This window comes from Arvicanthis niloticus, chromosome 3 (assembly GCF_011762505.2).
Source record: "Arvicanthis niloticus isolate mArvNil1 chromosome 3, mArvNil1.pat.X, whole genome shotgun sequence".
NCBI lineage: Eukaryota > Metazoa > Chordata > Mammalia > Rodentia > Muridae > Arvicanthis > Arvicanthis niloticus.
The window spans coordinates 86,802,032-86,828,430 of record NC_047660.1 but is presented as its reverse complement, the minus strand read 5'-3'; the positions used below and the strand labels follow the sequence as shown (position 1 = coordinate 86,828,430).

Sequence of the window (26,399 nt, the reverse complement as noted above, 5' to 3'; positions counted from 1 at the left end):
TTGGCATTGATAGCATAACAGTCAACAGTACCATGACCTACAGGCTTCATTCAAATGTTTCCAATTCTAGTAAAGACCTTGTGGGTGTGTTTTTCTGGTGTGTGGCATGTTCTGGATAGTGTATTCAGTTCTTGGGTCTCAAGATAAAACATGTTTTGCATTACCTTTTTAAGGGAGGTGGGCCTGATCTTTAAGCTGACTTGGAATTTGGCAGGCCCCATTTCTGCCTCTTGAATATTGGCACATCTGTATGTGACATCACTGCATCCCAGTAAGATGCTATGGCCTCTGTGCATCATTAATGTTAGAGCCAGCAACTTGTTTACTATGTGTCTTAGGGTTTCCTGCAGCTGTGATAAAAAGTATTGAAACCAAAAGCAACTTGGGGAAAGGGTTTATATATGACTTATACTTTCATATCACAGTCCATCACTGAAGGAAGTCAAAGCGGGAAATGAAGCAGAAGTCATGCAGGACTACAGCTAACTGGCTTGCTCTCCATAGCTTATTCAGCCTGCTTTTTAAAAACTGTCTAGGACCACATTCCCAGGGTTGGCGTTGCCCTCAGTGAGCTGGGCCCACAGACATCAGTCATTAATTAATCAAGAGTATGCACCACAAATTGCCTCTGAGCATTTTCTCAATTGAGAATCTCTCTTCTCAGATGACTAGCTTGTGTCAAGATAACATAAAGCTCACCAGGACACTACGGTCACTTGTTTCTGTAGTTACCATTCTGTTTGTATGAGTACATTGTTAGGGATGCTTTGGACTTAGACCATGCAGGGCTTGTGTATCAGTGTTGGCTAAATGATTTTCTAATGCTGTCATTCTTCATCTTTAGTTTCCACTGACAGTGTATAAGGAAGTGCTTTTCTTATACAGCTTAACCAATGTGGACTGACTTCTGAGTTCCATTAGGTCATTGTGTTTTGATGCTCAAATTGACCTATACTTGTCTACAAGGATCTCCTTGAGCTGAGTTCATTATCATGGTGGGAAGCATAGCAGTGCCCAGGCAGATAGGGCACTGGAGGAGCTGAACGTTCAACATCTTGTTCCAAACACAAACCAAAGGCTGGCATCCTCAGGTAGCTAGGAGGAAGCTCTCAAAGCCTTTCTCCACAGTGACATACTTCCTCCAACAAGGCCACAACTGATAGTGCCACTCTCTGGACCAAGCATATTCAAACCACCACAGGCAATAATCCTGGTTTAAGTTTCCACTTTCCTGAAGCTGGCGATGTAGCTCAATGGTAGTAGCACTTGCCTACCAAATATGAGGCTGCACAAACTTTTAGGAAAAACTAACTTCCTCTATTATTTCTAGAGATGTCTAGATTCCCAATAATGGAGTTTGTTGACTTTGGAGTCTTGTTCATGAGTACTTCTCCACAATTGTTGGACAAGGAGTAGAGTTGCCCAGCTTTGCATTGACCTGTGCCTCATTGTCTCCCTGTGATGGGACAATACCAATTAGAAAACAAAAGCAATCCTCGTCTGTGCTTTTTTTTTTTTTTTTTTTCACCTCCTTCCAGAGAGTTCTGTCACTGGAGTTTTCCTGATAAAGGATGGGAAGTTCAGACTAAAGAAAGATGAAGAGCTCATGCTTTTGACATAAGATGAACCTTAAAATAGTTGAGGGGGCCTTTAAGAATGCCTCTATCACCACCCCTACCCTTGGAACTCAGGGCCTCGTGCATGCTATCAAATGCTCTCCCACTGTGCCACACATCCTAACAATCACATCTTAGATGTATATCTTCAAGTAGGGCAGTGATTAGCTAGGATATGGTGATCGTGACGGAAGGTCACCCCATTACCTGCAGTTGGGCTTGTTGCCTCCAGAAAGTCAGCAGCTGACCTGCATTGGGCTTAGGACTGGCTATATAGAGAGTTCTCATTCTGCCCCAGAACTCCCAAGTCATTTGGGGCAGTTTAAGCTTGAGGCTCTACAGCAATCCTGATAAGGGTTGGAATTCCATATTGCTAACTCATTCTGTAATAGAACTTTTCTTTCTGTCTTTTTAGAGAATCATGAAACCTGACGTGGTGCTCTTATAATAGTTTTTAAGCTGCCCTGGGTCAGTCCCATGTCTACCTGGAGGGCACTGGGAACATCTTCACCTGACATCATGTATCTTCATACAGATGAGAGTCTATCAAAAGAATTTTGGAATTCTTAGTGATCTGGACCTGGGGAAATGGCTCAGTTGTTGAATTGCCTGCCATGAGGACCTAAAATTGTCTCCCCAGTACCTATGTAAAAAGCAAGGTGCAATGTGTGTCTATAATTCCAGCACTAGGGATGGGGACATGGAAGTAGATCAGGAGCCTATTGGCCAGGCAGCCTAGTGAAACTTGTGAGCTCCAGGTCCAATGAGAGACCCTGCTTCAAAAAATAAGATGGGAAGTGACTGAGTAAGATGCCCAGTGTCAACTTCTGGCTTCCATGAGCACACATGCACATACCCAGATCCATGCAAGTTTACTGAACTGTTTGTAAAAAAGGCATGTGTGGCTTGAACTTGGATGTTGAGGCTTTGTAAAACGAAACCAGGCATGTTTTATCACATAGAAAACACCGTTGCTAAAAGAACCATTATTTATCCTCACTCTGGCTACGTCCAGAGTGCCTCATACTGTGGTGGTAGAAGACCTGACCAACTAGTGCATTTTACTTGTTGCCCTCATGTGAGGGCTGGCGACACATACCATTTCATAATGGAACGGATTCATACTGTAGTCTATGCTAGAAATTCTGAATGGAAGTCTTTAATGATGAGACTACATTACCCTAACATTCCCAACTTAGCCCTCAGAAGGGACTGGACAGTGTCAGCAACATGGAACACAAGAAGATAGCCAGGTCTGCCGGCAACAGGGGTGATCTGCCACACACATCATCCTAGGCTTTGGTCTGGGGTGGCCCATCCACACATACCCTGGTCCGGAAATAGTCTTGACAAGGGAGAGCTCTATTGAAATGAGCAAGATTCAGAGATGCAGTCAAGGTCAGGGAGGTCCAGAGCGCTGGATGGGAGCCGTTAGCTGAACCATCTCGATACAGATGGACTAGAGCTTAGCAGAATTGTGGCTTAGCTCATGGTTAACCATCGGTGATAGAGCCTTCTGGCTTACTGTTCATCTAACACGGATACCTCACCATACTGCACAAAGCTTTATATGTAAATTCTGAAGGTTAATTTTTGAATTTTGAAGCAATGAGAATTGATTGCTAGCAACCCATTACCCAGTCAAATCCCACCGAAGGCAGAAACCAAACAACACGGAGCACTCCCAGACTCTTCATTTCTTGATGGTAGCGTGGCTGCTTTCCTGACCCAATTGTAGGATCTAGAGATGTATAAACCACATGTATATGTTGCAGGAAGAGCTGCCATTCTGTGCTTTCCTGTCCAGGGACTGTCACTGCTTGGCAAGAAGGCCCCTAGATAGTCTATGTAGAAGGAACTGAATATTCATAGTTGAAGTCAAGTACACCAGGAGTGATGAGTCACTTTCCCCCTAGTTCCATTCTGTCCCATTTCTCCGAGTGCTTCACCAAATGTTTTCCCTTTCAACAGTAAATGAGGCAGAGCTTTGGAGAGTATCATTTTATTCCAAAGTTGATCACTGCCAGTAGGATTTAATTCCCCTCCTTCCCTTCCTTAGAGATGCTGGGGGATGTAGAGGGTGCTGGGGGAGGGGACAGTCTTAATAGATAAAGAATAAAAAGGGTGAAGGCCACACACAGTGTTGTCCCTATTTGACATGTTGGCCTTTACAGAGTGAAGCAGAGAGGAAAAGGCATGGAATTAAATAAACAGATAAAGAAAGGATGACCAAGAGTGAACATGACTTCTTTTACTGTTTTGAGACAGGGTTTCCCATATCCCAGGCTAGCCTTGAACTTGTTATGAAGCTGAGGATGGCTCTGAACTTCTGATCTTCATGCTTGCTCCATATGCTGAGACCATAGGTGTGCACAGTGCTAGGGACTGGATCCCGGACTTAAGTTCATTAGCCGTGGCTTCGTCAACCAGGTGTTAGCTCCCTCTGAGACTAGAAAGACTGTTTTTGATGAGCTTTTCTCTAGCAACTGGAGACTTCTTTCCAGTTTCAGGAGGCAAAAATGTTCATATTTTTTTCAAGGTTTTTTTTTTTTTTTTTTTTTTTTTTTTTTTTTTTTTTTTTTGGCATTGGAAAGAAAATCTGGGACCTTTTGCATGGCAAAACTGTCACCTTTGCTGTAAACATTCCTTCTGAGAAACAATGACTTTCTAACACATGAAAGAGGAAACAGAAAAAGGTTTAAGTGTATAGAAGTTTCCAACCACAGAAGGGGGGGGGGGAGCTGTAGAATTGAGAAAGTATCTCAGAGCCTAGACAAGCCGTGCCATTGGGGAAGGCATGGGAAGCCCGGCTCCCACACCAGGCACAGGCCCAGTCCAGGGAGCAGCATTCTGGCCTCCCCAACCTGTGTGTCTGGAAGAAGGTATATGCTGCTTGCCATAGGGTCTTTGTAGAAGGTGTCCAGGGAAGAGCTAGGCCACTAAATGTTCTCCAGCCATCACTGGCCAGAGCCACAGTCTGAGAGCAGCAGGCAAATCTAAGCTGAGCTGAGCCCAAGGTTCAGGTCTTGAATATCAAGAAGCCCCCAAATGCAGTGCCTGGTGGGCTCCTCTTTATTACCGACCCTTGGATTAACTCAAACCACACTCTCTCACCCTTTTGCAGCTCTGCCATAGCAAAAGTAGTGGCTGTGCTCCCACCCTTCTGTTCTGTACTGTAGACCGGAACCCGGTGATGACCTTCAAATACCAGCTGTCCCATTCCTGGGCCTGGGCCAAAAGTAATGCTCACTGCAAACAAGTAGACGCCATGTTTGGGAGCTCGGAAGTACCCATGTTCAGGGAAGTAGCTGCTACCCACATTGATGGCTGTGGTGTTGAACTTCACCATCTGCAGAGCAGTGGCCACTTCTGAAGAACTGGCATAGAAGACCACAGGAGAGCCTGAGGTGGGGGAGAGACTCAGTTATCCATTCACTCACAAACTCTCCCTTCTTCACCTGAATTGCATGAGAAGTGGGATGCTATTTCTAGATACCTTCACATTCCCAAAGGTGTTTGTCTTAGACAGTCAGTGTGATTTCAGAGAGTGAGAGAAGAGGGGAGACACAAGTCTGCTGGCTGGCTGGCACATGCATTTTCTCCTTTGATCCTCAGCAAAGTGCTTTTTTTTTTCTTTTATCTCATCCTTTCAATTCTAGAGAGGTAAGTGTGACTACCCAAGCCCCTGGGCTGTACTAGAAACCTGGGTATCCAACTCCTAGATATCTGCTACCTGCCAAGGATTGTTCCTTCCACATCAGTGCTGGGGATGGAACATAGGACCTCACATATGCTAGACATGAGCACCTCCACTAAGTCATATCCCCAGCACCTACGTGCTAGGAATCTTGAGACATCTGGTGGGAAAGAGAATGGTACCTATACTCAAAATAATATTAGTAACAGGTAAATAACTGGGATGCTAGGAATTGATCTCTGGTCTCTAGAAGAGCAGCCAGCGCTCTTAACTGCTTAACTCCCCAGCTCTGATTACTCATGTTACTATAATTTCCGAAGTGTTGCGCAGAGCCCTGGTGTTTCATATAGGCGAATTGAAGCTTTTAAAGGGAAAGTTTGCTGATTCCAACCACACAAGCAAACCTTGGCCCTCTTGATTTGGAGTGTTCAGCTATCCTTCCTCTCACTTGCTGAAGCACTTCTTCCAACACCAAGAGCACAGTCCTGCTGAAACTAGAGACAGAGAAACACCCCCACCTGTGTGATGAGAAAGGGCTGCTATACCTATTACCTATTTAGGACGCTTAGGGGATGGGACTAGAAGAATGTACCTTACTGGAGTCCAGAAAGGCCAATCTTAGGAGGATCCTCTTGGGAGTTCCTTCATCATTTGTGTGTGTGTGTGTGTGTGTGTGTGTGTGTGTGTGTGTGTGTGTGTGTGTACACCTGTGTGCATGCATGTGTGTGCTTTCTGCATTTCTCAGAAAGTTGAACCTTAAGTCTGCAAAGCAATTAGAAACTTAAGCCTGTCTTAAGTCCATCTTTTTTGCCTTCAAATCCAGAAACAGCCTTGGGAATAACAAAATTTTGCTTCTCTGTGTGACTGAAGATTTAATCAGAATTGTTTCTGAATAGCTTTCCTGTTTATGCCACTGTGAAAACTTGAGGTCTGGTGCTTCAGTCCCTGCAGCACCCAGCAGATGGAGCGCCTGCCTTGGTGAAAAGAGGCTGCCCCACAGCACCCTCTGCTGGCAATTCTTGTTCCTTCACCCTACCTGCATCTGGGAGTCCACCCGCCCTAAAAGGAAGGAAAACTATGGGCTTCAGAAGATGGAAGAGCTGTGCAAACAGGGTGCATTTCTCTGCAGGGTTCAAAGTCAAGCTCTATGGCCTTCTTACAAGAAAAGAGTTTTTAAAGAGAAAAATATTTTCGGAAATAAAGAAATATTGCAGGAGTAAACAGACGCCTAACCTTATCAGGCAAATGGTGAAAGGCATGATGGGGTTTGCACCACTCACAAGAGGAAAAAAGATGGAGGAGTTAGTGTAAGGGCACGCAGCTCTCTGGAAATGCTAAGGGAGGTGGGAGAGCTGCCTGGGTTCCTGAGTGCTAAGCCTATGCTGGGGAAAGGAAGGCTGTTTGGTTTTGTATCAACTCTTATGTGTAGGTAGGAGGGCCCTCTGGGATCCACCTTCTGGGGGCTTGCTGTAGCTGAGAGCCAGCCTGTCTGTGCTGCTCACTGGTTGTGTTAGGTCATTTCTAGGGCTCGAGAATCAGGTAAGATATGATGATAAGGATTGCATGATTGTGTAGCTAATGCCCAGGGAAGGTCCAGAAGGACCTTTTTGACACTGCCAACTGAATATACTAAGAGGGTTCCTTCCTTCTGAACAGAAGGCCTTTCCCTGTGTTTACCTCTTGTGGGGTGCTATCATGACAGATGACACCCTGCTCCAATCCACCGTCCCTAGAGTACAAGGTGATGAAAGACCGGGATTGGGGTAAGTGTGAAAACTTGAGACGTTCCCTCTGCTCCACAGCTAGGGCCTCGGCCAACTCATGGGCTCTAGAACTACTACTGACTCGTGGGATTTACACCCCCCTGTACTCCAGGTAGCACACGAGGCCCTTTAGCCCTGAAGGTAGTAGTGTTGACTAGTGATCCTGTGCCGTCTCCCCCAATAGGAGAAAGAAGTATCTGAGTTGGCAGATAGCCCTGTCCTAGATTCATAGAGTCAGTCTCCAGGGCCCAGGCACTCACCTGCTTCCCAGAACTCCAGACCTTTGGTGTGTGCATCTGCAGACATCACCACTTGCTTCTTATCCCTCTTCCGGGATTCTCCTGGGCCTTTCTGTTGCTTCTTATCTTTCTTACTCAACATGGCCTGCAGCTTACCCAGGTCTAGGCTGGTGTTGCTTGCCACCAGGCCTTGGAAGTTCTGGAAGAGACTGTGGAAGAGCTGCTGCTGCTGTCTCAGGCTGTGCTGGGTGTCGGAGAGCATGCTGTACAGGTCTTCAAGGGAGCCATTGAGGGAGGCAGCCCAGGAGGCCTCACAGCACTGACTAATCTGCTTGACATCAGAGCTCAGGCGCTGAATCTCCTGCTCCAAGTCCGCCAAAGCCATGGCTTCCTCCTCTCTCCCAAAGTCGTGGTTGGGTTCAAGTCCCTCTGCCAACTGTGGATGCTGCTCCACAAAGCCACCTGCGGCTTTCTCCAATGCCTCCACTCGAGTGACTAAGTCCTCCCAACCAACTGCCTGTTCCTGCAGCCCACTGGCAGCGTCCTGCAGGGCCAGGCGGATCTGCTCATAATTCATGGGCAGAGGGCGAAGGGGCTCCTCCGACATCTCGTCTATCATCTCCTCCCCGAAGAGTGCAGCCAGCACAGCCTGATGTCGCAGTGCATCCTCCAACAGGGCTGTGAAGGAGCCATGCAGCAGGCGTATCTCTTTGCGGGTCTCATTCGCTGCAGTCTTCAGCGCTTCCACAGCGTGGTCCAGAGCACGCAGCTGGCTCCGCATCCGGGCCCTCTCAGCCCGGGCCCGTTCACCCTCTCCTCTGCAGGCATCCATTGCTGAAGACATGGCATCTATAGTGCTTTGCAAGGCCTGGAAAGAAGAACCGTCTAGCTGTTCATCCAGGCTCACTTGGGCCTCTTCTAGAGTGTGCATGGTATCTCTGTGGCCCTCACGGATGGCGTCCATGTCAGAGGAGACCCTTTGGCAGTTGCAGTCCTTGACATACTTGATGAGGTCTGCATGACCCACCTGCAGATGCTGCAGAGTGAGATTGAGTTCCAGTAGTTGCCGCTCCATCTCCTCTTTGTTCTCCTCCATGATCAGAGACTTCTCCATTAAGATCACCCGCAGCTCTCGAAGCCCAGTGTGGTTCACCAGCAACTCCTCCACCTGCCTCTCTACCTTGCTGATCTGGTCGAAGGTCTCATCTGATTCAGAATAGAGCTCCTTGATCTCATCCGTGTGCTGCTTCAGGATGCTGTCCATGTTTGTGAGGGTGCTCTGCAACTCCTCCTCCCTCTGGTTAGTGACCATGTGCAGAGCAGAGAGGTTTCTCTGCAGCTGCCCCAGCCTGGCCTGCAGGCTCTCTGGTTCTGGCCTTGCTGCTGCTGCTGCTGCTGCAGATGCCACCGCCAGGCTGCCGTTGGCCCTTGGAAGTTCCTGAGCTTTGACAAGCTGCTTTAACTTGGTGCTCACCTCAGCCTGGACCTCAGAGAGGGCATGATGCACAGAACGGCGCTGGGCATGCAGCTGGTCCTCCACATCCTGCCACAGCTGGCCCAGTCTCTGGCTATTCTGCTGGACCTTAGCCTCAAACTTGGCACTAAGCTCCTGGAAGTCAGCCCTAGCCACGGCGCCCTCCTGGATCATCTTGATGGCCTGGTGATTGGCCTCCACATCAAGAGACAAGTTTCTGATGGCCTGGGAGAGGCCGTGCAAGCTCTCATTGAAGCTCTTCCAGATGGGACTGAAGTGTGCTTTCAGGAATGCATCAATATGGGGCTGCAGATACTTTGATGTCCTGCCAGGAAACTCTGCAACAGATACTATGTTTCACACAAGCCTGTTGCAGCAGACACCCCTCCCCAGGCTGGGAGAGTTGGGGCCTCTGAAGTCTGGGCCTTATTGGGGGGCGCTACTCACCTAATTCTGTTAGATTGGCTTCTGTTGACTCATCTGTGAGGTTGCTGGATGGGGCCTCCTGAGGGCCTGGAAAGCCATCATCTGCCGGCTGGGCATCATTCTGGAGATTTTGAAGCAGGTGTTCCTGTCGTTCCTGTGGCACCTTAATCTCATTAAACTCTGTGACAGGGTGGCCTGAAAATACACTGCATGTAAGTGTTAAAGGCCAACTCACCAGGACTGGGCCTATAATGAGGTTAGGAAAAGACCTGGGACTCAGAACAAGGGAGTATGTTGGCCCCTCCTGAGCTGCAACTTGGAAGCCTTTAGCCTTCTGAGACAGGCAAATACAGATCTCTGAGCTATCACCTTTCTTCCCATACCCCTAGCAGACATAACTAATCAATCATCTCATTTCTTTCTTTAGCCACAATTTCATTCCTGACAGCTCTAACCAATAGAGAGCTGATCACATAATGAAATCCATTCCCTAACCTACCCTTGAAATTAATTTATAAAAGGTGACTCTTTTGCATTGACACTGAGACCAGGGACAAAATGACTTCCAAGGCCCTAAGGGGTGTTTTCTTGGGAGGGGGGGTAAGAAGACAATGGAAAAAGCTTTCTGCAGTCCCCAGAACTTGTGAAGGTCAAGGAGCAAGAAAGGCACCCAGCAAAGTAAGCTCTCCAAGAAAAATGGGATCAGTAAAAGGGACAGGTATTAGCCCCAGGCAATAGGCTAAAGGCTCTGGGAATCTGGCTGCAGAGAACAGTGCAGGGCCACAAGGAAGCCCATGCTGATTGTAAGGCAAGGTTTTCCAAAAATGGTGCAGCCCATCGGAAAAGGAAGAACCAAACACATGAGCTCTGCCATTCCAGGAAGGCAACACACCAAGTTCAAAGCCATCCAATGAGTCCCAAGTCTCCTGGAGTTTACCACTTGGCTCTGTGGGCTCAGGGTTTGCTGTGGGATCTGCAGAAGGAAGCACAGTGTGTTAAGCCCAGACATCAGAGGAACAGCATAGTTTCTGGGGTCAGGGGCTAAGAGGAAGCTTTGGGGAGCCTTACCATGGTCCTGGCAGTCTGGACCCTGGAACCCTGGGCAGCACTTCCAGTCCACAGAGATCAGCACTTTCTGCTGGACCTGGTACACTGGCTTCTGGGCCACTCGATACCTGAGAAAGAAGGCAGCAGGGGCTCAGTACCTCTGGTGAGCCCACTGGGCCTGGAAAATGGCCTGTCCACACCACTCACAAGACTTTGGCTCTCTGGCAGTCAGGATCTCCCTGTGGACACGGCTGCTGTGAGTGGACCAGGAATTTCTCTGTTTTGCAAGCAGCTATGAAGGTGACCAGCCTGGACTTCTGGTAAGGACACCAGTTCCTGGAAAAGAAGTCATAGGAGAAGATTGTTGAGCCCTGCCTGGTCTTTCCCAGATGTCTAGGAATGCCCTACCTTGCCTTTTGCTCTGCCCAGCTCTGAGATTCTTGAAACCATTAAATGCCAGGAAAGGCAATTCTTGTCCCCTGACCCACTCTCTTCCCAAAAACCTTTCCAGGGCCAGTGAAGGAATGCCAAGGACTCCCACATCATTACACAGCTACCTGTAAGCCAGGGGGGCTTCTCACTAGTCCCTGACACCAGATAGCATAATACTGTAGCTGCGTCTTGGGGAATCCTAGGTCTGAATCTGCATTTTGTGGCTGTGGGGCCTTGAGTGACCACTTAAGGAGGTCTTATTTCCCCATCTGTAGTTGGTAGTGGTGATGCCATGTCTAGGCAGGTGGAGTATCGAGTGCTCTGGCAGCTACCCAGTTCTACTCCCATCTTTTCTCACCAGAATATGTCTATGGCTGCTATTCCCTGGCCCTGCCTCCTGGGCAGTTGGCTTCCCAGCAGTTTTGAGGGAAAGAAGATGGCTGGGTGGAACACCTGGGAAAGACTTCCACTTAGTGATCCTGTATACCACAATCCATGCGCTCAACACTTTCAAGGCAGCCTCTCTGCTTTTACCCCTTGCCAGTAGGCAGTGTAGAAGTCCTGGGATGGGAAACATGCTCACTGAGCTGGGGGCTGGCTACCTGGGTTCAATGCAAGGGTCAAAGCACCCTTCCCTCATCATTAGCTCTTAAAACAAGGCTCTTTGAAGATGTAAGTGGCAATTCAGCATCTCTTGGGTACCAGACTCAAGCTCAGCACTTGCTGTGACATTATGGTGATGCAAATTTTTCCTTAAGGGTCCCAAGGAGAACATGCAATCTCAGAAGAAGGGATGTGGTTAAGACCTATAAAAGGTCTGATTATGTGTATAGAGAGCAAGTCAAACAGAGAGCTGGGAGTTTGGATAGGGCTGTGGAAGTCAGAAGAGACTGCAGATGGAGTCTTCCAGTTCTTTTTTTTTTTTTTTTTTTTTTTTTTTTTGGTTTTTCGAGACAGGGTTTCTCTGTGTAGCCCTGGCTGTCCTGGAACTCACTCTGTAGACCAGGCTGGCCTCGAACTCAGAAATCCGCCTGTCTCTGCCTCCCAAGTGCTGGGATTAAAGGCGTGCACCACCACGCCAGGCTGAGTCTTCCAGTTCTAAGGGAACTCGAAGCCATGCTAGAGAGACATGGGTTCCAGAGGAAGAACCAGGACAGTTCTTGAGGTCATGGGGAAGTGATGAGAAGTTTCCAGCAGGGAAGCAATATCACAGAGGCATTCTGGTCCCAGGGTCTAGAAACAACAGGAGTCAATAAGACGTGGAAGGTCTAAGGTAGAGGTTTTAGGATCTACAGGAGAAATTCAGGCATCTTAGACCAGGTAAGAAGGACATGGAGGGGCTGGAAAGATGGCTCAGTGGTTAAGAGCACTGACTGCTCTTCCAGAGGTCCTGAGTTCAATTCCCAGCAACCACATGGTGGCTCACAACCACCTGTAATGGGATCTGATGCCCTCTTCTGGTATGTGTGAAGACAGCTACAGTGAACTCATAAATAAATAAATAAAATCTTTAAAAAAAAAAAAAAAAAGAAGAAGGACATGGAGGAAGTTGGTGGCTTGTTAAAATTGGTATTTCACTTTCTGAAGCTGCTCTTTGCCCTAGGGCCATTAGGCACCATTAAAGATAATGCTGGGAGGGGAGGAAGGACAGACTTAAGGATCATTGTATGACCACATCCATTGTGATCCTGAGACACACCCCCTCCTGCTCACACTCACTCCATCCCAACCTACCCCTTGGGGCTCCTAGAAACCTGAGAAGCCAGCCTTTCCCTTCCAGGCAGCAGGCTAGAAATGCTTTGCAGAAAAACTACTTGGTACCAGCAAAAGAGACCTGAAGTTGCTGACATCCTGGGAGCCTCCTACATCAAAACAGCTCAGAAAGGTACAGCCAGACCTCTGACGCTGACCCTTGAGAAAAATCTGTTACAAACCAAAGAAACTGAACCCAGGTGCAGCTTGGAGTCAGAGCACGAGGTTAATGTGAATGAAGCCCTAGTTAAATCCTCAGTACTGAGAAGAATGAAACCGATCAACCGGAAGTTGAAGTCAAAACTGACAAACAGGAGAGGACCACAACTGTCCATGAGGAACAAATACCAGCTCCAAACTGACACTAGTGTTTCCAAGGATGTAAGAGAAGTTGCTACACAGAAGACTGCAGGGAGTATGTGGGGGGTTGGGGGGTGCGGAGGAAGTATAAGGGTTAGTAGGGTATTCAGAGAACAAAGAGAACACTTGAAAATGAAAGGTCTGCATTAGAAATGGAAAAAGAAAAAAGAAAAAAAAGCAAAAAACAAAGCAAAACCAGGCTGGGGACATGGTGTAGCTGGCAAAGTACTTGCCTAGCAGACAGGAAGGACTGGAGACATTCCCAACACAGAGTAAAAACAGCTTTGGTGCCTCAGGCCTGTCATCCCAGCAATTTAGGAGGCGGAAGCAGGAGAATGGGGGTGGGCAACAGCAACATCACATATACAATGAGTTTTAGGCTAGCCTGGGCTATCTGAGATCCTGTTTCCAAAAATAATAATAATAATAATTAAACAAACAAACAAACAAACATGCCAAAAAGCTGGCTCAGCAGTTAAGAGCACTTGCTGCTCTGGCAGAGGACCCTGGTTCCATTCCTAGCACCTATATGGCAGCTCACAAACACCTCTAACTCCAGTTTTTCTGACCCCCATGGGCACCCAGCATTCATTTGGTGCACAGATGTACGTGCAGACAAAACACTCATATACATAAATAAATAACAAAACCAAACAAACAGCAAGAAGACAGGAAGAACGAGTGGATTTGGAAAATGAGAAGAAAGAGCATCAGTCCCAGGCCCAACATCCAAATGACAGGGATGACAGAACAAAGAGAAAAAGCTTGATGAAACTCGTGTGTGTGTGTGTGCGTGTGTGTGGTGTGTGTGCACATGCTTATACATGCTCTATATGGATGTGGGTGGTGTGTGCATGTGTATGTGTATGCATGTGTGCATGCATGTGTGTGTACATGTGTGTGTGTGTATGTATGTATAATGATAAGGATGACAGAGCAAAAGAAGTCTGATGAGATTTTGTGTGTGTGCGTGTTGTTTGTGTGTGTTCCAGAGATGAAAAGACTTAAGTTTTCAGATCCAAAAGGCCTAGCAAATACCTGCAATAAGATAGAAATAAGCTCACATCAAAGCTCACCATTGCAAAAATTTAGAAATGTTAGAAGAAAAAAACACCACACATATACTGAGACAGAGAGAGAGAGAGAGAGAGAGAGAGAGAGAGAGAGAGAGAGAGAGGCCTTGAGTCTCAACATCTCCAGGAATAGAAATACAATGTAATGAGAATTGCATTAAAAATATTGGCAGAAGCCAATTGGCAGAAGGTGGTGGTGGCGCACGCCTTTAATCCCAGCCCTTGGGAGGCAGAGGCAGAGGCAGGCGGATTTCTGAGTTTGGGGCCAGCCTGGTCTACAGAGTGAATTCCAGGACAGCCAGGCTTACACAGAGAAATCCTGTCTCAAAAAACAAACAAACAAACCAAAAAAAAAAAAAAAAAAAAAAAGAAGAAGAAGAAGAAGAAAAGAAAGAAAATCAATTTGGCAATTCCTCAGAAAATTGGAAATTGATCTATCTCAAGACCCAGCTATGCTACTCTTGGGCATATACTCAAAGGACACTCCACCCTACCATAAGAACACTTGCTTAACCATGTTCATTGTTGCTGTATTCATAATATCCATTCATAATATCCATTAACTGGAAACAACCTAGAAGTCCTTCAACAGAAGAATGGATTTTAAAATTGTGGTACATTTACACAATAGAGTATTACTCAGCTGTTTTTATTTTTTTAATGACATCATGGAATTTCTAGGCAAATGGATGGAACTAGAAAAAAAACATCCTGAGTACGGTAACCCAGACCCCAAAAGACAGACATGGTATGTATTCATTTACACGTGGATATTAGCTGTTGGGTAAAGGATAATTATGCTATAATCCACAGACCCAGAGGGGCTAAGTGACCTAGGGGTCAACGGGAAACGGATGGATCTCTCTGGAAAGAGGAAATAGAATACATTTTACAGGTGGATTTAGGTAGATGGGGATGGGAACAGGAGGTTCTCAGGTGTAGTGGTGGAGGGGGAGAGTCCTGGGAAACACAACTGGAATGGGGGGGGGTCGTGTTTGAGGGTGTATGGATCTGGAAACCTAGTTCAGTGGAAACTCCCTGGAATCTACAAAAGTGAACCTAGAAAACACTGCTAGTAATGACGGAGCCTGAACAAACCATCTTCTACAACCAGACAAGGTTCCAAGAAATGGAACTGGGATATCAATCTAGCCACAAAACCTTCCACCTACAATCTGTCCTGCCTCTAAGATGTGCTGGAGTAAGGGTGGGACAGAACTTATGGGAGTAGCCAACCAATGGCTGCTCCAACTTGAAGCCCTCACTGGGAGAGGAAGCCCATGCCTCACACTGCCTGGATGGCCAGGAACTAGAGGCTGAATAGTCCAGAGACCTAGGATAGAACAAAACATGACTGGGGAAAAAAAAGTCAATGAAATGATTCCTAATGATCTCCTGCTACACTCAGATCAAGTGTCATCAGAAAATCTTCATCCAGCAACTGATGAGAGCAGATGCAGAGATCCATAGCCAAACCCTAGGCAGAGCCAGGGAAGGACCACAGCAGAGCGGGAGAAGGATTGTAGGAGCCAGAGGGGTCAAGGACACCAAGAGAATGCAGTCCACAGAATTAACTAAGCAGGGCTCATAGAGGGCTCACAGAGACTGAGGCCACAGTCATGGATCCTGCATGGATCTGACATAGGTCTTCTGCATATATGGGATGGTTGTATAGCTTGGTGTTCTTGTGGCACTCCCAATAGTGGGAATGGGGGAGGTTCTCTCACTTTGGGAACCCTTTTCTTCCTACAGGATTGCCTATTCCAGCCTTGATAAGAGGGTTTGTGCCCCCAAAAAGGGGGGTTGTGTGCCTAGTCTTATTGTAACTTGCTATGCCATGTTTGGTTGATAACCCTGGGAGGCCCACACTTTATCTGAAAGGAAATGAAAAGTGAATCTGGGGTAGGACCAAGGTGGGGAGGGCTGGGAAGAGTGGAGGGAGCAGAAACTTCAGTTAGGATGTAATGCATGAGAAAAGAATTGAATGAATGAATGAATGAATGAATGAATAGAAGTGGCTGCTCTAAAGGACACTATCAATAGGACAAAACAGGAACCAACAGATTGGGAAAAGATCTTTACCAACCCTACATCTGATAGAGGACTAATATCCAAAATATACAAAGAACTCAAGAAATTAGACTCCAGACAATCAAATAACCCTATTTTAAAAATGGGGTACAGAGCTCAACAAAGAATTCTCAACTGAGGAAACTTGAATGGTTGAAAAGCACCTAAAGAAATGTTCAACATCCTTAGTCATCAGGGAAATGCAGATCAAAACAACCCTGAGATTCCACCTCACACCAGTCAGAATGGCTAAGATCAAAAACTCAGGTAATAGCAGATGCTGGCGAGGGTGTGGAGAAAGAGGAACACTCCTCCATTGTTGGTGGGATTGCGAGCTGGTACAACTACTCTAGAAATCAGTCTGGCGGTTCCTCAGAAAATTGGACATAGCATTACCTAAGGACCCAGCTATACCACTCCTGAGCATATACCCAAAAGATGTTCCAACATATAACAAGGACACATGCTCCACTATGTTCATAGTAGCCTTATTTATAATAGCCAGAATCTGGAAACAACCCAGATGTCCTTTGTTGGGAGCCACAGTGAGCATGTCAACATTCGCCATTCCAAGATGGCGCGGGCATCTTGTCCTCCCACTAGTAAACAACTGACTGCGCAGGTGCAAAAGGCAGAAAGCGCGCCAAAGTCACTGCCCATCCCGGGGTGTAATATGGGGTGATGAGTGAACAGCCAATCAGAAGTGAACACGTCACTCTAGGGTGTATTTAAGCTGTGCCTCTTCCTGTCTTTGGCCCTTCCGCGGTCTTCACTTCTGCTTATACAAGATTAAAGCCTCGCTGTGGTAACCACCCGAATTCTGCCTCTCGTGTCTCTCTTCCACGGGTGAAAGGGGACACGGGAGGCGCGTGGAACAGTCCTTCAGCAGAGGAGTGGATACAGAAAATGTGGTACATTTATACAATGGAATATTACTCATCTATTAAAAACAATGAATTCATGAAATTCTTAGGCAAATGGATGGAAGTAGAAAATATCATCCTGAGGGAGGTAACCCAATCACAAAAGAACACACATGGTATTTACTCACTGATAATTGGATACTAGCCCAAAAGCTCATAATACCTAAGATGCAACTCACAGACCACATGAAGCTCATGAAGAAGGAAGACCAAAGTGTGGGTGCTTCTGTCCTTCTTAGAAAAAGTAACAAAATACTCATGGGAGCAAGTACGGAGACAAAGTGTGGAGCAAGGACTGGAGGAGGGGCTGTCTGGAGACTGCCCTACCTGGGGATCCATCCCATGTGCAGTCACTAAAGGCAAGCACTGTGTGGATGCCAGGAAGTGCATGCTGACAGGAGCCTGATATACCTGTCTCCTAAGAGGCTCTGCCAGAGGTGGATGCTCAAAGCTAACCATTTAACTGATTATGGGGTTCCTAATGAAGGAGTTAGAGAGAAGACTGAAGGAGCTGAAGGGGCTTGTGGCCCCATGGGGAGAGCAACAATACCATCCAACCAGAGCTCCCAGGGTCTAAACTGCCAGCCTGGGAACACCCTTGGAGGGACCCATGGCTCCAGCTGTATATGCAGTGGAGGATGGCCTTGTCAGGCATAGGTGGGAGAGGAGGTCCTTGGTCCCATGAAGGCTGGATGCCCCAGTGTGGGGGAATTTGAGGGTGGGGAGGAGGGAATGGGTCAATGGGTTGGGAGCACATACTCATAGAAGTAACAGGAGGGGATAAGGGGTTTCTGGTGGGGGAGGGAAATGGGGAAAGGACATAACATCTGAAATGTAAATAAATAAAATATCTAATATAAAATAAAATAAATGAAGTGGCTGCTTTGCCAGAGAGTCTGGGTTCAATTCCCAACATCCACATGGCATCTTACAACCACTTGTAACTCCAGTTCCAAGGGATCCAACCCTTTCTGCTGGGCTCTGCAGACACAAGGCACACACATTGTGCAGGCACAACCCTTGGGTAGGTCAATGCAGTAGTCCAGAGGGCAGCCTGCAGGGCAGCTCTGGGAGAACACACGGTTGGTTGGTCGGTCGAGCATCTGATGAGTGCAAAGAGTAGTGGTGGACAAATGGTTGAGACATTGAGCTTTTAACAGTGGTGAAACCAGAAAGGTAAGCAGGGAAAAATATTAAAAAAGAAAAAAAAAGACAATGTTTTACTCCAGAGAAAGCTAAATACACACAGAGGAAACAATGATTCATAGTTTATTTCAAGACTCATGTCAAGTAGCACAGTCACAGTCACATGGCTAGAAACACCCTGGAGATAAGAACGGTGAGGGTTATGTGCATGTGTGCATGTATATCAGTGTGCACGTGTGTGTGCAGGTGTTTACCTCTGTGTGCTATCAGGGGATGATGAGGGCTAACTTATAGATAAGATTATTTCTAAAGAAACAGCTATGCTAAGTATGTAATTCAGAAGTGCAGAGATCAAAAAAAACCATTCCCTAATGAGTTGAAAGTTACCACTTTTGGGGACCAGAGGGCTTGGAGATTCCAGTGCTCTCAGTGAACCTCATAGAATTGACTGGCTTCAATCCAGGAGTGTCAAGCTTAGCTTCAGCTGTGAAGTTGAGGTCACCTAAGGTGACTTGGGAACAGGGAACCTCAATTGAAGAACTGCCTAGATAAGATTGGCCTGTGGTAAATTGCTGTAAGAGAGCCCAGCCCACTGTGGGTGGCGTTATTCCTAGGCAGGTGGCCCTGGGCTGTGTTAGAAAGGTAGCTGAGCAAGCCAGAAGGTAAGCAGCGTCCTCCTCCGAGGTCTCTGCTTTAGTTCCTGCCTCAGCTTCCCTCTCATCTTCTTACTGGGAAGGCATATTAATTCTATAAAAGATGGGCTGTAACCTGTAAGCCCAACAAGCCTTTTCTTATTGCATCCAAATTGCTTTTGATTAAAAGTTTATCACAGAAGGACAAACTAGAGCAAGCAGTCAGCAGGCCTTCTAAAAAGACAAATGGTAAATATTTTACACAAGACTAACTATACGATTTGCCCGGGGCAGAATGGAAATTCCAGCTGTTTGTTCAATAATTATTAAGCACTGTAAAACAAAAACAAAAAAAATGAAGCTAACTGCAGGGATGTTCCCAAGTGTAGGCATTCTAGAGCTTTTATAGGGCCCCAGTGCAGAGCCCTATACACAACTGTTCAGGTCAAATGCCCCTGAAGCTGGCCCTGAGTCTAGGCTTTCCAGGTCAGAACCAAGTCTGTCACAGTTACTCAAGTTTGTCACTGTAATATAAAAACAGTCATTGAAGATACGTAAATAATAGAGCCCAGTTGTGCTCCAATAACATTTTGTTTAATCAAAAAAAAAAAAAAAAAAAAAAGATGGCCTACTGGCCATTGTTTTCTGGCTGCTGCATAGGAGTATGATTATCTAAAAAATTGAAATTTTAAATAAATAGATAAAATTGTGGCAGGCATGGTGACACATGCCTATAATCCCTGTATCTGGGAAAGTGAGGAAGGAGGGTTACAAGTTTCTGGGCAGCCTGGGCTACACAGCAAGCCCTGAAAAAGAAAAAAAAAAAAAAAAAAAAAAAAAAAAAAAAAAAAAAACCAACCAAACAAACAAACAAACAACAACAAAAACCCAGAGGCTGGGGGCTAAGTCTGTAAAGTACTTGTCACATAGGCATGGTGACCTGAGTTTGGTTTCCAAGCATATGTAAAAAGGCAGACACAGTGGTGCATGCCTGGACTCCAGCTCTGGGGAGTCAAAGAGGACACCGGGGGCTTGCTGGCCAACTAATCCGGCCTAATTAGTGAGCATGGGTTTCAAGAAGAGACTCTTCAATAGGTTAGAAGAACTGAGGAAGATGCTTGATGCTGACCTTAGGCCTCCACATGCATGGATGTACACATGTATGTGTACACAACTATGCACACATAGGAACGCATGCATACACACCCAAAGGGAGGATGTAGCTCAGTTGGCAGAGTGCTAGCTAGCATGCCTAGAGTCTTGAGTTCCATATCAGCACCACATAAAATCAGGAATGGTGGCACAAGCCTCTAATTCCAGCACTCAGGAGGTGGAGACAGGAAGATCAGAAGTTCAAGGTCACCCTCTGTTATATATCAAATCCAGCACCTGAATACATAAAACACACCTCTCAAAAAAAAAAAAGAAGAAGAAGAAAGAAAGAAAGAAAAAGGAAGGATGGAAGTGAAGGAAGGGAAGGGAAGGAAAGGAGAAGAAAGGGAAAAAAAGGAAAGAAGAGATAAATGGGTGGTACTTATCTGTGATCCTGGCACTTTGATGGGAAGGTGCAGGAGCAAGGCAGGAGGTTCAGTAGTGTTATCCTCAGCTACAGTAGGATGTTTGAAGCCAGCCTGAGCTATCAGAGACTCTGGTCCAAAGGAAACTAATGACAGGAATGCTGGCCAAGATAGGAGATGAGGAGGAGGAGGGAGGGAGGTGTCCTTGAGATGCAGCATTGGTGAGGATGAAAATAGTGCAGACGCTCCTGCTGCTCAAATCCATCCATGCCTATAACCCCAGTGCTTGGGAGGCAGGAAATGGAAGGATTGGAAGTTTGAAGCCAACATGGACTAAATAGAGAGTTCAAGGCCAGTTCTGGCTAATATGGAGACTCTGCTTCAAAAACTAACAGGGGCTGGAGAGATGGCTCAGTGGTTAAGAGCACTGGCTGCTATTCCAGAGGACCCAGATTCAATTTCCAGCACCTAAGTGGTGGTTCCACCACTATTTGTAACTCCGGTTCCAGGGGTGCCAACACCCTCTTCTGGCCTCCTTGGGTACCAGGCACACATGGTAAACAGTGAAATACGCAGTTAAAACACCCATACACACAATATTCTTTTGTTTTAATTTTTAAGATTTCATCTTTTTAGGTAACAGAGAATATTTTTGTGTGTATTTATGGGGTACAATATAATTATTGTTGTTTATTTTTAATTAACAAAATGTATACAAAAAGTAAAGAAAAATAGTTGAACCCTAAAACTAAAACAAAATATATAATCACCAGATGATCCAGCTATAGAACTGCAGGGTGTATATTGAAAGGGATCTCCACCAGTAAACAGAGATGCCTGTACAAGGTGTTTATCAGGTAATTCTTATGAGAGTCGAGGTATGGCGTTACAGTAGATATCTACCAACAGATAAATGGATAAAGAAAAAAATATATATATACACACATATATGCATATACATATTATGATGTATATATATATACTATATATGAGTTATATATATATATATATATATATATATGAAAGAGATATAATATATATTCAGTCATATGGAAGATTGGAATAATTACATCTACAGGAAAAAATTAATGGAACTAGGGGTCATCTTATTAAGGGAAATAAGGCACACTCAGAAAAACAGATCTCTCATACGAACAACCTAGACCTAAAATCAAAAAGGGCCAGAAGGTAGAAGAGGAAGAAGATGACGGGATGAGGAAAAACAGGAGAGGGCAACAGGGTATGAATACGATCAAACACATAGTATGAATTATGCAAATGTCGAGATGCGGGCCTAGGGAGGCAGCTCGATGACAGAGAACAAGAGCTTGAGTCTGGATTGTCAGGGAGCGTGCACTTGTATCCCCAGCATTGGGGAGGCAGAGACAGGAGGGTCTCGGGGTTTGTAGGCCCACCAGTGTAGCTGAAATCAATGAGCTTTGAGCTCAATGAGAGACCCTGCCCCCCTCTGTCTCTGTCTCTGTCTCTCTCTGTCTCTCTGTCTCTCTCTCTCTCTCTCACACACACACACACACACACATACACAGAGAGAGGGGGAGGGGAGGGAGAGGGAGAGGGAGAGGGAGAGGGAGAGGGAGAGGGAGAGGGAGAGGGAGAGGGAGAGGGAGAGGGAGAGGGAGAGGGAGAGGGAGAGGGAGAGGGAGAGGGAGTGACAGAGAAGGACAGAGAAGGACAGAGAGACAGACAGACAAGGAGAATGTTATGGACCAGTGACTGTCTTGGGATGTACAAGGCTGATATCATACTCTGACAATAAGAAATTACCTAGTCCAGCATGTCTCAGAACAAGTCTAAACAAGCCCCATACCTTGGAGCTTGTTAAAGAGCCTAAGAGGCCTGGTGAGCTGGCCTGGTCCAGCCTGCTAGGGGTGATGGGACTTTCCAGCTCTCCCTCCTGAACTGAAAGCCATGCTGCCCACCCTTCCTGCCCAGAAACTTTCTCTTCTGAGCTGCCACACTGCTGTTGGCTTTTCCCTTCCTTGGCAGCTCCCTGCTTGGCATAGCACAAGCAGGCAGCAGAAAAGTCCTGGGAACATTCCTAACCTTTGCTTTGGTTTCCTCCAGCATTTGGCAGCTTCTGGTAGGCCCACGGCACTGTGCCTCAGGCTTGACAGGCTGAAGCGCCCATTGTTCTCCCTGCCCTGCCTCAGGCCTGCTCCTTCTTTGCACCCTCCTACGAGGACACCTGCTGACTGTGCTAAGGATCAGGTGCCAGTCAAGAGTGAGGTAGGGTCTGTCCCCAACCCTGTGTGGCACACACAGGAGGAGATGCTGAGCCTGAGTGGGAGCTGAGAAACCTGAAACTCTCCTCCCCTTTCCTTCCTGGACTCTGGTGACCTTGAGTCAGGCCCTCCTCCCACTCCTGGAAATGTGCAGAAGCCGAATCCCCAGAGACACAGAAAGGGGTTGTGGGGAAGACTGACAGAGCAGTTGCAGGGCGGGGCTGGTGCTTTTTGCATAATGGATGTACTTGGGTTGTGAAGTGCCTTTGTAAGAGCGGCTTTGTTAGCCAAGGAACCCATCTCTTCAGGTTCTTCTAGGCTGGAGGCTGTTCTGTCTAGCAGCCTTGTTTTCTGAGGTCTGCATCCAGCTGTTAGCATGACATCTCAAGGAAGCACTCCTCCCTGAACCAGGAGTGGTGGAGTGGTATTGTATCTCCAGGGGGAAGCCCAAAGCCCATCCAACAGGCAGCTTGAGTCTGGGACTCCCTGACTGTAAGCCCAGAGGGCTCAGCGCTGGCCTGTGAGGCTCTTCCCTGCTTACACCCAGAACCCTGTGTTCAGGAAGAACAGGTACAAGAGTACCTGTTGGCTCCACTCTGCTGCTGTGTGTCCTGAAGCAGTGTGCTGAACAGCTTTGGGCCTTGAGCTAGCAGCTACAAAAATCCCTTCCATTAGGAGAAACCTGCTACTAGGAGTAACACTATAAAATCCCATCCTACGTGGGAGTGGGTCTGGACAGAGAACACCAGGCTCCAACTATGAGATCTGAGGCTCTGAATGAAATCAAAGTAGAAGACAGCCCATCTATCCCAGGTTCAGCATGGCCTCTACCACAGACCCAGTCTCTCTGGAGGAGCTGGCTTGGGTCTGAGGAGCCCATATTCTATATACACAATCCCACCAAGGAGCTGGGAAAAATAAAAATTAAAAAAAAAAAACCAAGGTACTCCTTAGTTCCTCAGCCCTGCTTCTGCAGGATCCCCAGGGGCTCAAGAAACAGCTAACTTTGTCCCTCTTCTGCCCTGGGATCTGGCAGCCTGGGGACACAGGGTGTGGAAACTCCTGCTTGTTTTGTTTCACTGTTCTTCCAAAAGCTCTTATCCCTGTGAAGTCCAGGGCCTGCCTGGTCCCCGGCCTATGGAATTAGAGAGCCAAATAGAAAGCAGAAGGCCTGGCTCTAGCAGCAGAGATTTCATGACTAACGCTGTTTCCCCCAACTCTGCCTCCTACCCTGCTGATGGAGTAGTGGAACACAGCGCCTGGGTCCCCTCACAACCCCCTTCCCCTTCTGCCCAAGGACCTGAGCAGCACTTCCGCCTCCTGCCACAGGAACATGGGAAGCAATCAGCCCAGGAAGCTGCTGTGCTTCCTTCCTTTCCCACCAGGTTCTCTAGATACTTCAATAACTTGGACGGTGGGGTCCAAGCTTCTTGGGATATGGAAAGGAAATCCCGGTAAGCAGGAGGCCTAGCTTGGGTCACCTGGGGATTCCTGAGCCCAGTTCATTATGCATAAGCCCCTCTAGTCCCTAGAGTCTGGCACAACTCCACCCAGAAAAAGATGAAGGGTCCTCTGAGCTCAGGGGCTGAAGGACCCTCTCCACACTCAGGAGGAATGAAGAACAACAAACAGAGCTCTTCCCTTCTGGCCCCTCAAACTCCTCCATCTTTCCTTCACAATGGAAGGAGGGATTTGCAGACTGGGACCTGCTGCTGCTGGTTCTAGGGAAGACAGGCTTGGTCCCTGGTCCTGAAGTCAGAGGTGGATAGTAGTACTGACTGCCGCTGTGAACAGTCACCTGTGTTTGTGAGCCTGTGGTGGAACTAGGGATGGACAGGACACCCCTTTCTCCCTACACCACCAGACCCATTCCTTCATGAAACTGCGCATGCTTCCTCTTACGCTGCAGCTTCTCCATGGCCAAGCATGCTTTCCAGAAAGCGCTCAGCAGATACTTCCCTAGAAGTGTCAGAAGCAGATGGAAGCCTGCTCCAGTAGGAGCCCTGTTACTGTCCCTTTCCTATGTAGTGGGGAGGCTGGGCAGGGTGGGGGAGGAGTGAGTTGGCTGTTCACCCTACAGATCCGATGGTTTCCACTCTGAGAGCTAGATATGAAAGCAAAGGTCCAGCTCTCTGTGCCTGTGACCTAGGGCAAACTACTCAACCAGCGTGAGGCTCAGCCTCCTCCACTGTGAATGAGGTTGCTGGGGGAGATTAATGGAGATAACACTTGAAAAGCTGAGCCCCAGAGTCCAGCCCAGGAAGTGGCATCCGTGCACTGCCTTGGACATGTTGAGACATGAGACTCCAAACCCTGAGGGACAGACCCAGAATCCTGGCACCTCTAAGCATAAAGGGGATGTTGGAAAACCTTGTTTGGGGTCTTGCTGCATCCTGTCGACACAGGAGGCTTAATGAAATTGCTTTAGGATTCCCTGCCTCCATGAGCTCTGGGGACTGAGGAACCCTTGCTCTGTTTAGTAATCTTGGCCTGGTACTCTGGGCACTTAGACCCAAATGCCTTCTCTGTGAGCGGCTGTTCCCTAGGGCTCAGGCTGGGCCAGCCTTTCTGGGGCTCAGCTGAGCTCCTTTGAAGAGCAGGAACCACGGCCTTACCAGCTGGAAGCATCTAGAACACCTGAGTCCCATGCTGGTAGTAGGAGCTGCTTTACCTGTTGCAGCCCCAGCCAAAACCTCTGCTATAGGTCAAGCAGGGATCACCCTGACATCCTCAGACCGGGCCCTAGAGTACCAGATCCAGGAAACTAGCACCCCTTAGCCACAGAGATAGCTACACATCATCCCATTCCACAGATGTGTATCTGGGGCTCAGGTATCATCTCCTGACCTTCGCCAAGGCCATGATTTCCTTACCGTCTGATGGGGTCTCTGTTGGTCTCCTCAGCCCCTATTCTCCAGCCTTCAGGCACCCTGGGCTTATTGGGATCAGAGAACCTGGTACTGGGGTCCTGTGCCCAGGACCCCAGCAGTCCCCAGCTCAGGTATCCCGCAAGGCCCAGCAGCAGTGTCGGGATCATGGCTAGGGGCAGGCTTAGCTGGCTATGCTGAGGCTCAGCCTTACAAGTGACGACTTCCAAATTTGCTGGTGATGTGGTCTTCAAGCGAAGTGTCAGAAAGAAAAGAAAACACAAGGGAAACAAAGGGAGGAAGTAGCCTGGTCCGGCCCACCCGGCAAGTCTCATCCGCCTCCGCCTCTTCCAGCCTGGCCCCCTCGGAGGCCTCCAACCACTCAGGTCAATTCCTGTGTCCTGAGGGCTCTTGAATCAAGGACACTAGGGGCATGGTAGACATATAAAGGTGGCCCTATCAAACCCATTTCTACAGGACTCTGCCCCGGGCCTGGGGACAGAGCTGTAGAATGCATTGGTCTCAGGAAATGTAGTACCACCCATACTGTTGGCCAGGAAGTAGGGAGCAGGCACATCATACCTTCTCAGCACTTTTCCACACTGGGCTATGGGAACTAGCAGATGGGTGGGAGCTCAGAGAAGGAAAGGAACTATGCTAGAGTCACACAGCATGCAGCCCCGTTTAGGGTATGGGGGAAGCTTTGTGTGTCTCTGGCCTCAGCTTTCCAACAGGTTTGACTGGAGCTCCAGGCTCACGAGCATCCAGGATACAGTGGGCAGCTGGACTACTGGGGCAGCCTGCAGGTTGGTCATCACTGGATAGGCCCTGACCCCTGCCGAGCCTAGGACACTGAGCATCAGCTAAGACACTTTTCTTCTGCATACAAGAGCCGGGACACGAGACCACCAGGGCTTTCCAAGGATGAATGAGGTACAATGATAGATTAGGATATGTCCAGCCTCCTGCACACTCTCCCTCCCCTGGGACAACAGGAGTCAGCAGGGTAGAATTGAGCCAGTAGAGGCCTGGGCCCTGCTCTCTGGTGTCCCTGTGGGGCATTCCTTCCCTCCAGCCCGCCCGCCCTGCCCCCACCCTGCCCTGGGCTGGCTGGGCTCCAGC

At 47.6% G+C, this 26,399-nt stretch overlaps 1 protein-coding gene across 1 annotated transcript; it reads right to left on the bottom strand.

Annotated features, from left to right (window-relative positions):
• Positions 1-1,977: 1,977 nt before the first annotated feature.
• On the bottom strand, positions 1,978-26,314 carry Mmrn2 (multimerin 2). Its single transcript, XM_034499238.2, has 7 exons — positions 25,284-26,314; positions 10,470-10,598; positions 10,284-10,390; positions 10,108-10,188; positions 9,237-9,410; positions 7,337-9,127; positions 1,978-5,018 (listed from the first exon to the last, which is right to left on the bottom strand). Exons 1-7 carry the CDS (start codon positions 25,610-25,612, stop codon positions 4,636-4,638), a joined length of 2,994 nt encoding a protein of 997 aa, XP_034355129.2. The 5' UTR covers positions 25,613-26,314; the 3' UTR covers positions 1,978-4,635.
• Positions 26,315-26,399: the final 85 nt, after the last annotated feature.

Bases quoted from the DNA above. Each gene is read 5' to 3' on its own strand.
- Mmrn2 (XM_034499238.2), bottom strand. From the start codon at position 25,612: ATGAGACTTGCCGGGTGGGCCGGACCAGGCTACTTCCTCCCTTTGTTT. The intron at 10,599-25,283 runs GTAAGGAAATCA...CTTCTTTTCCAG, and splicing joins AACAGAGACCCCATCAGACG to GAACTGGTGTCCTTACCAGA. The intron at 10,391-10,469 runs GTGAGTGGTGTG...CTTCTTTCTCAG, and splicing joins TGCCAGAGAGCCAAAGTCTT to GTATCGAGTGGCCCAGAAGC.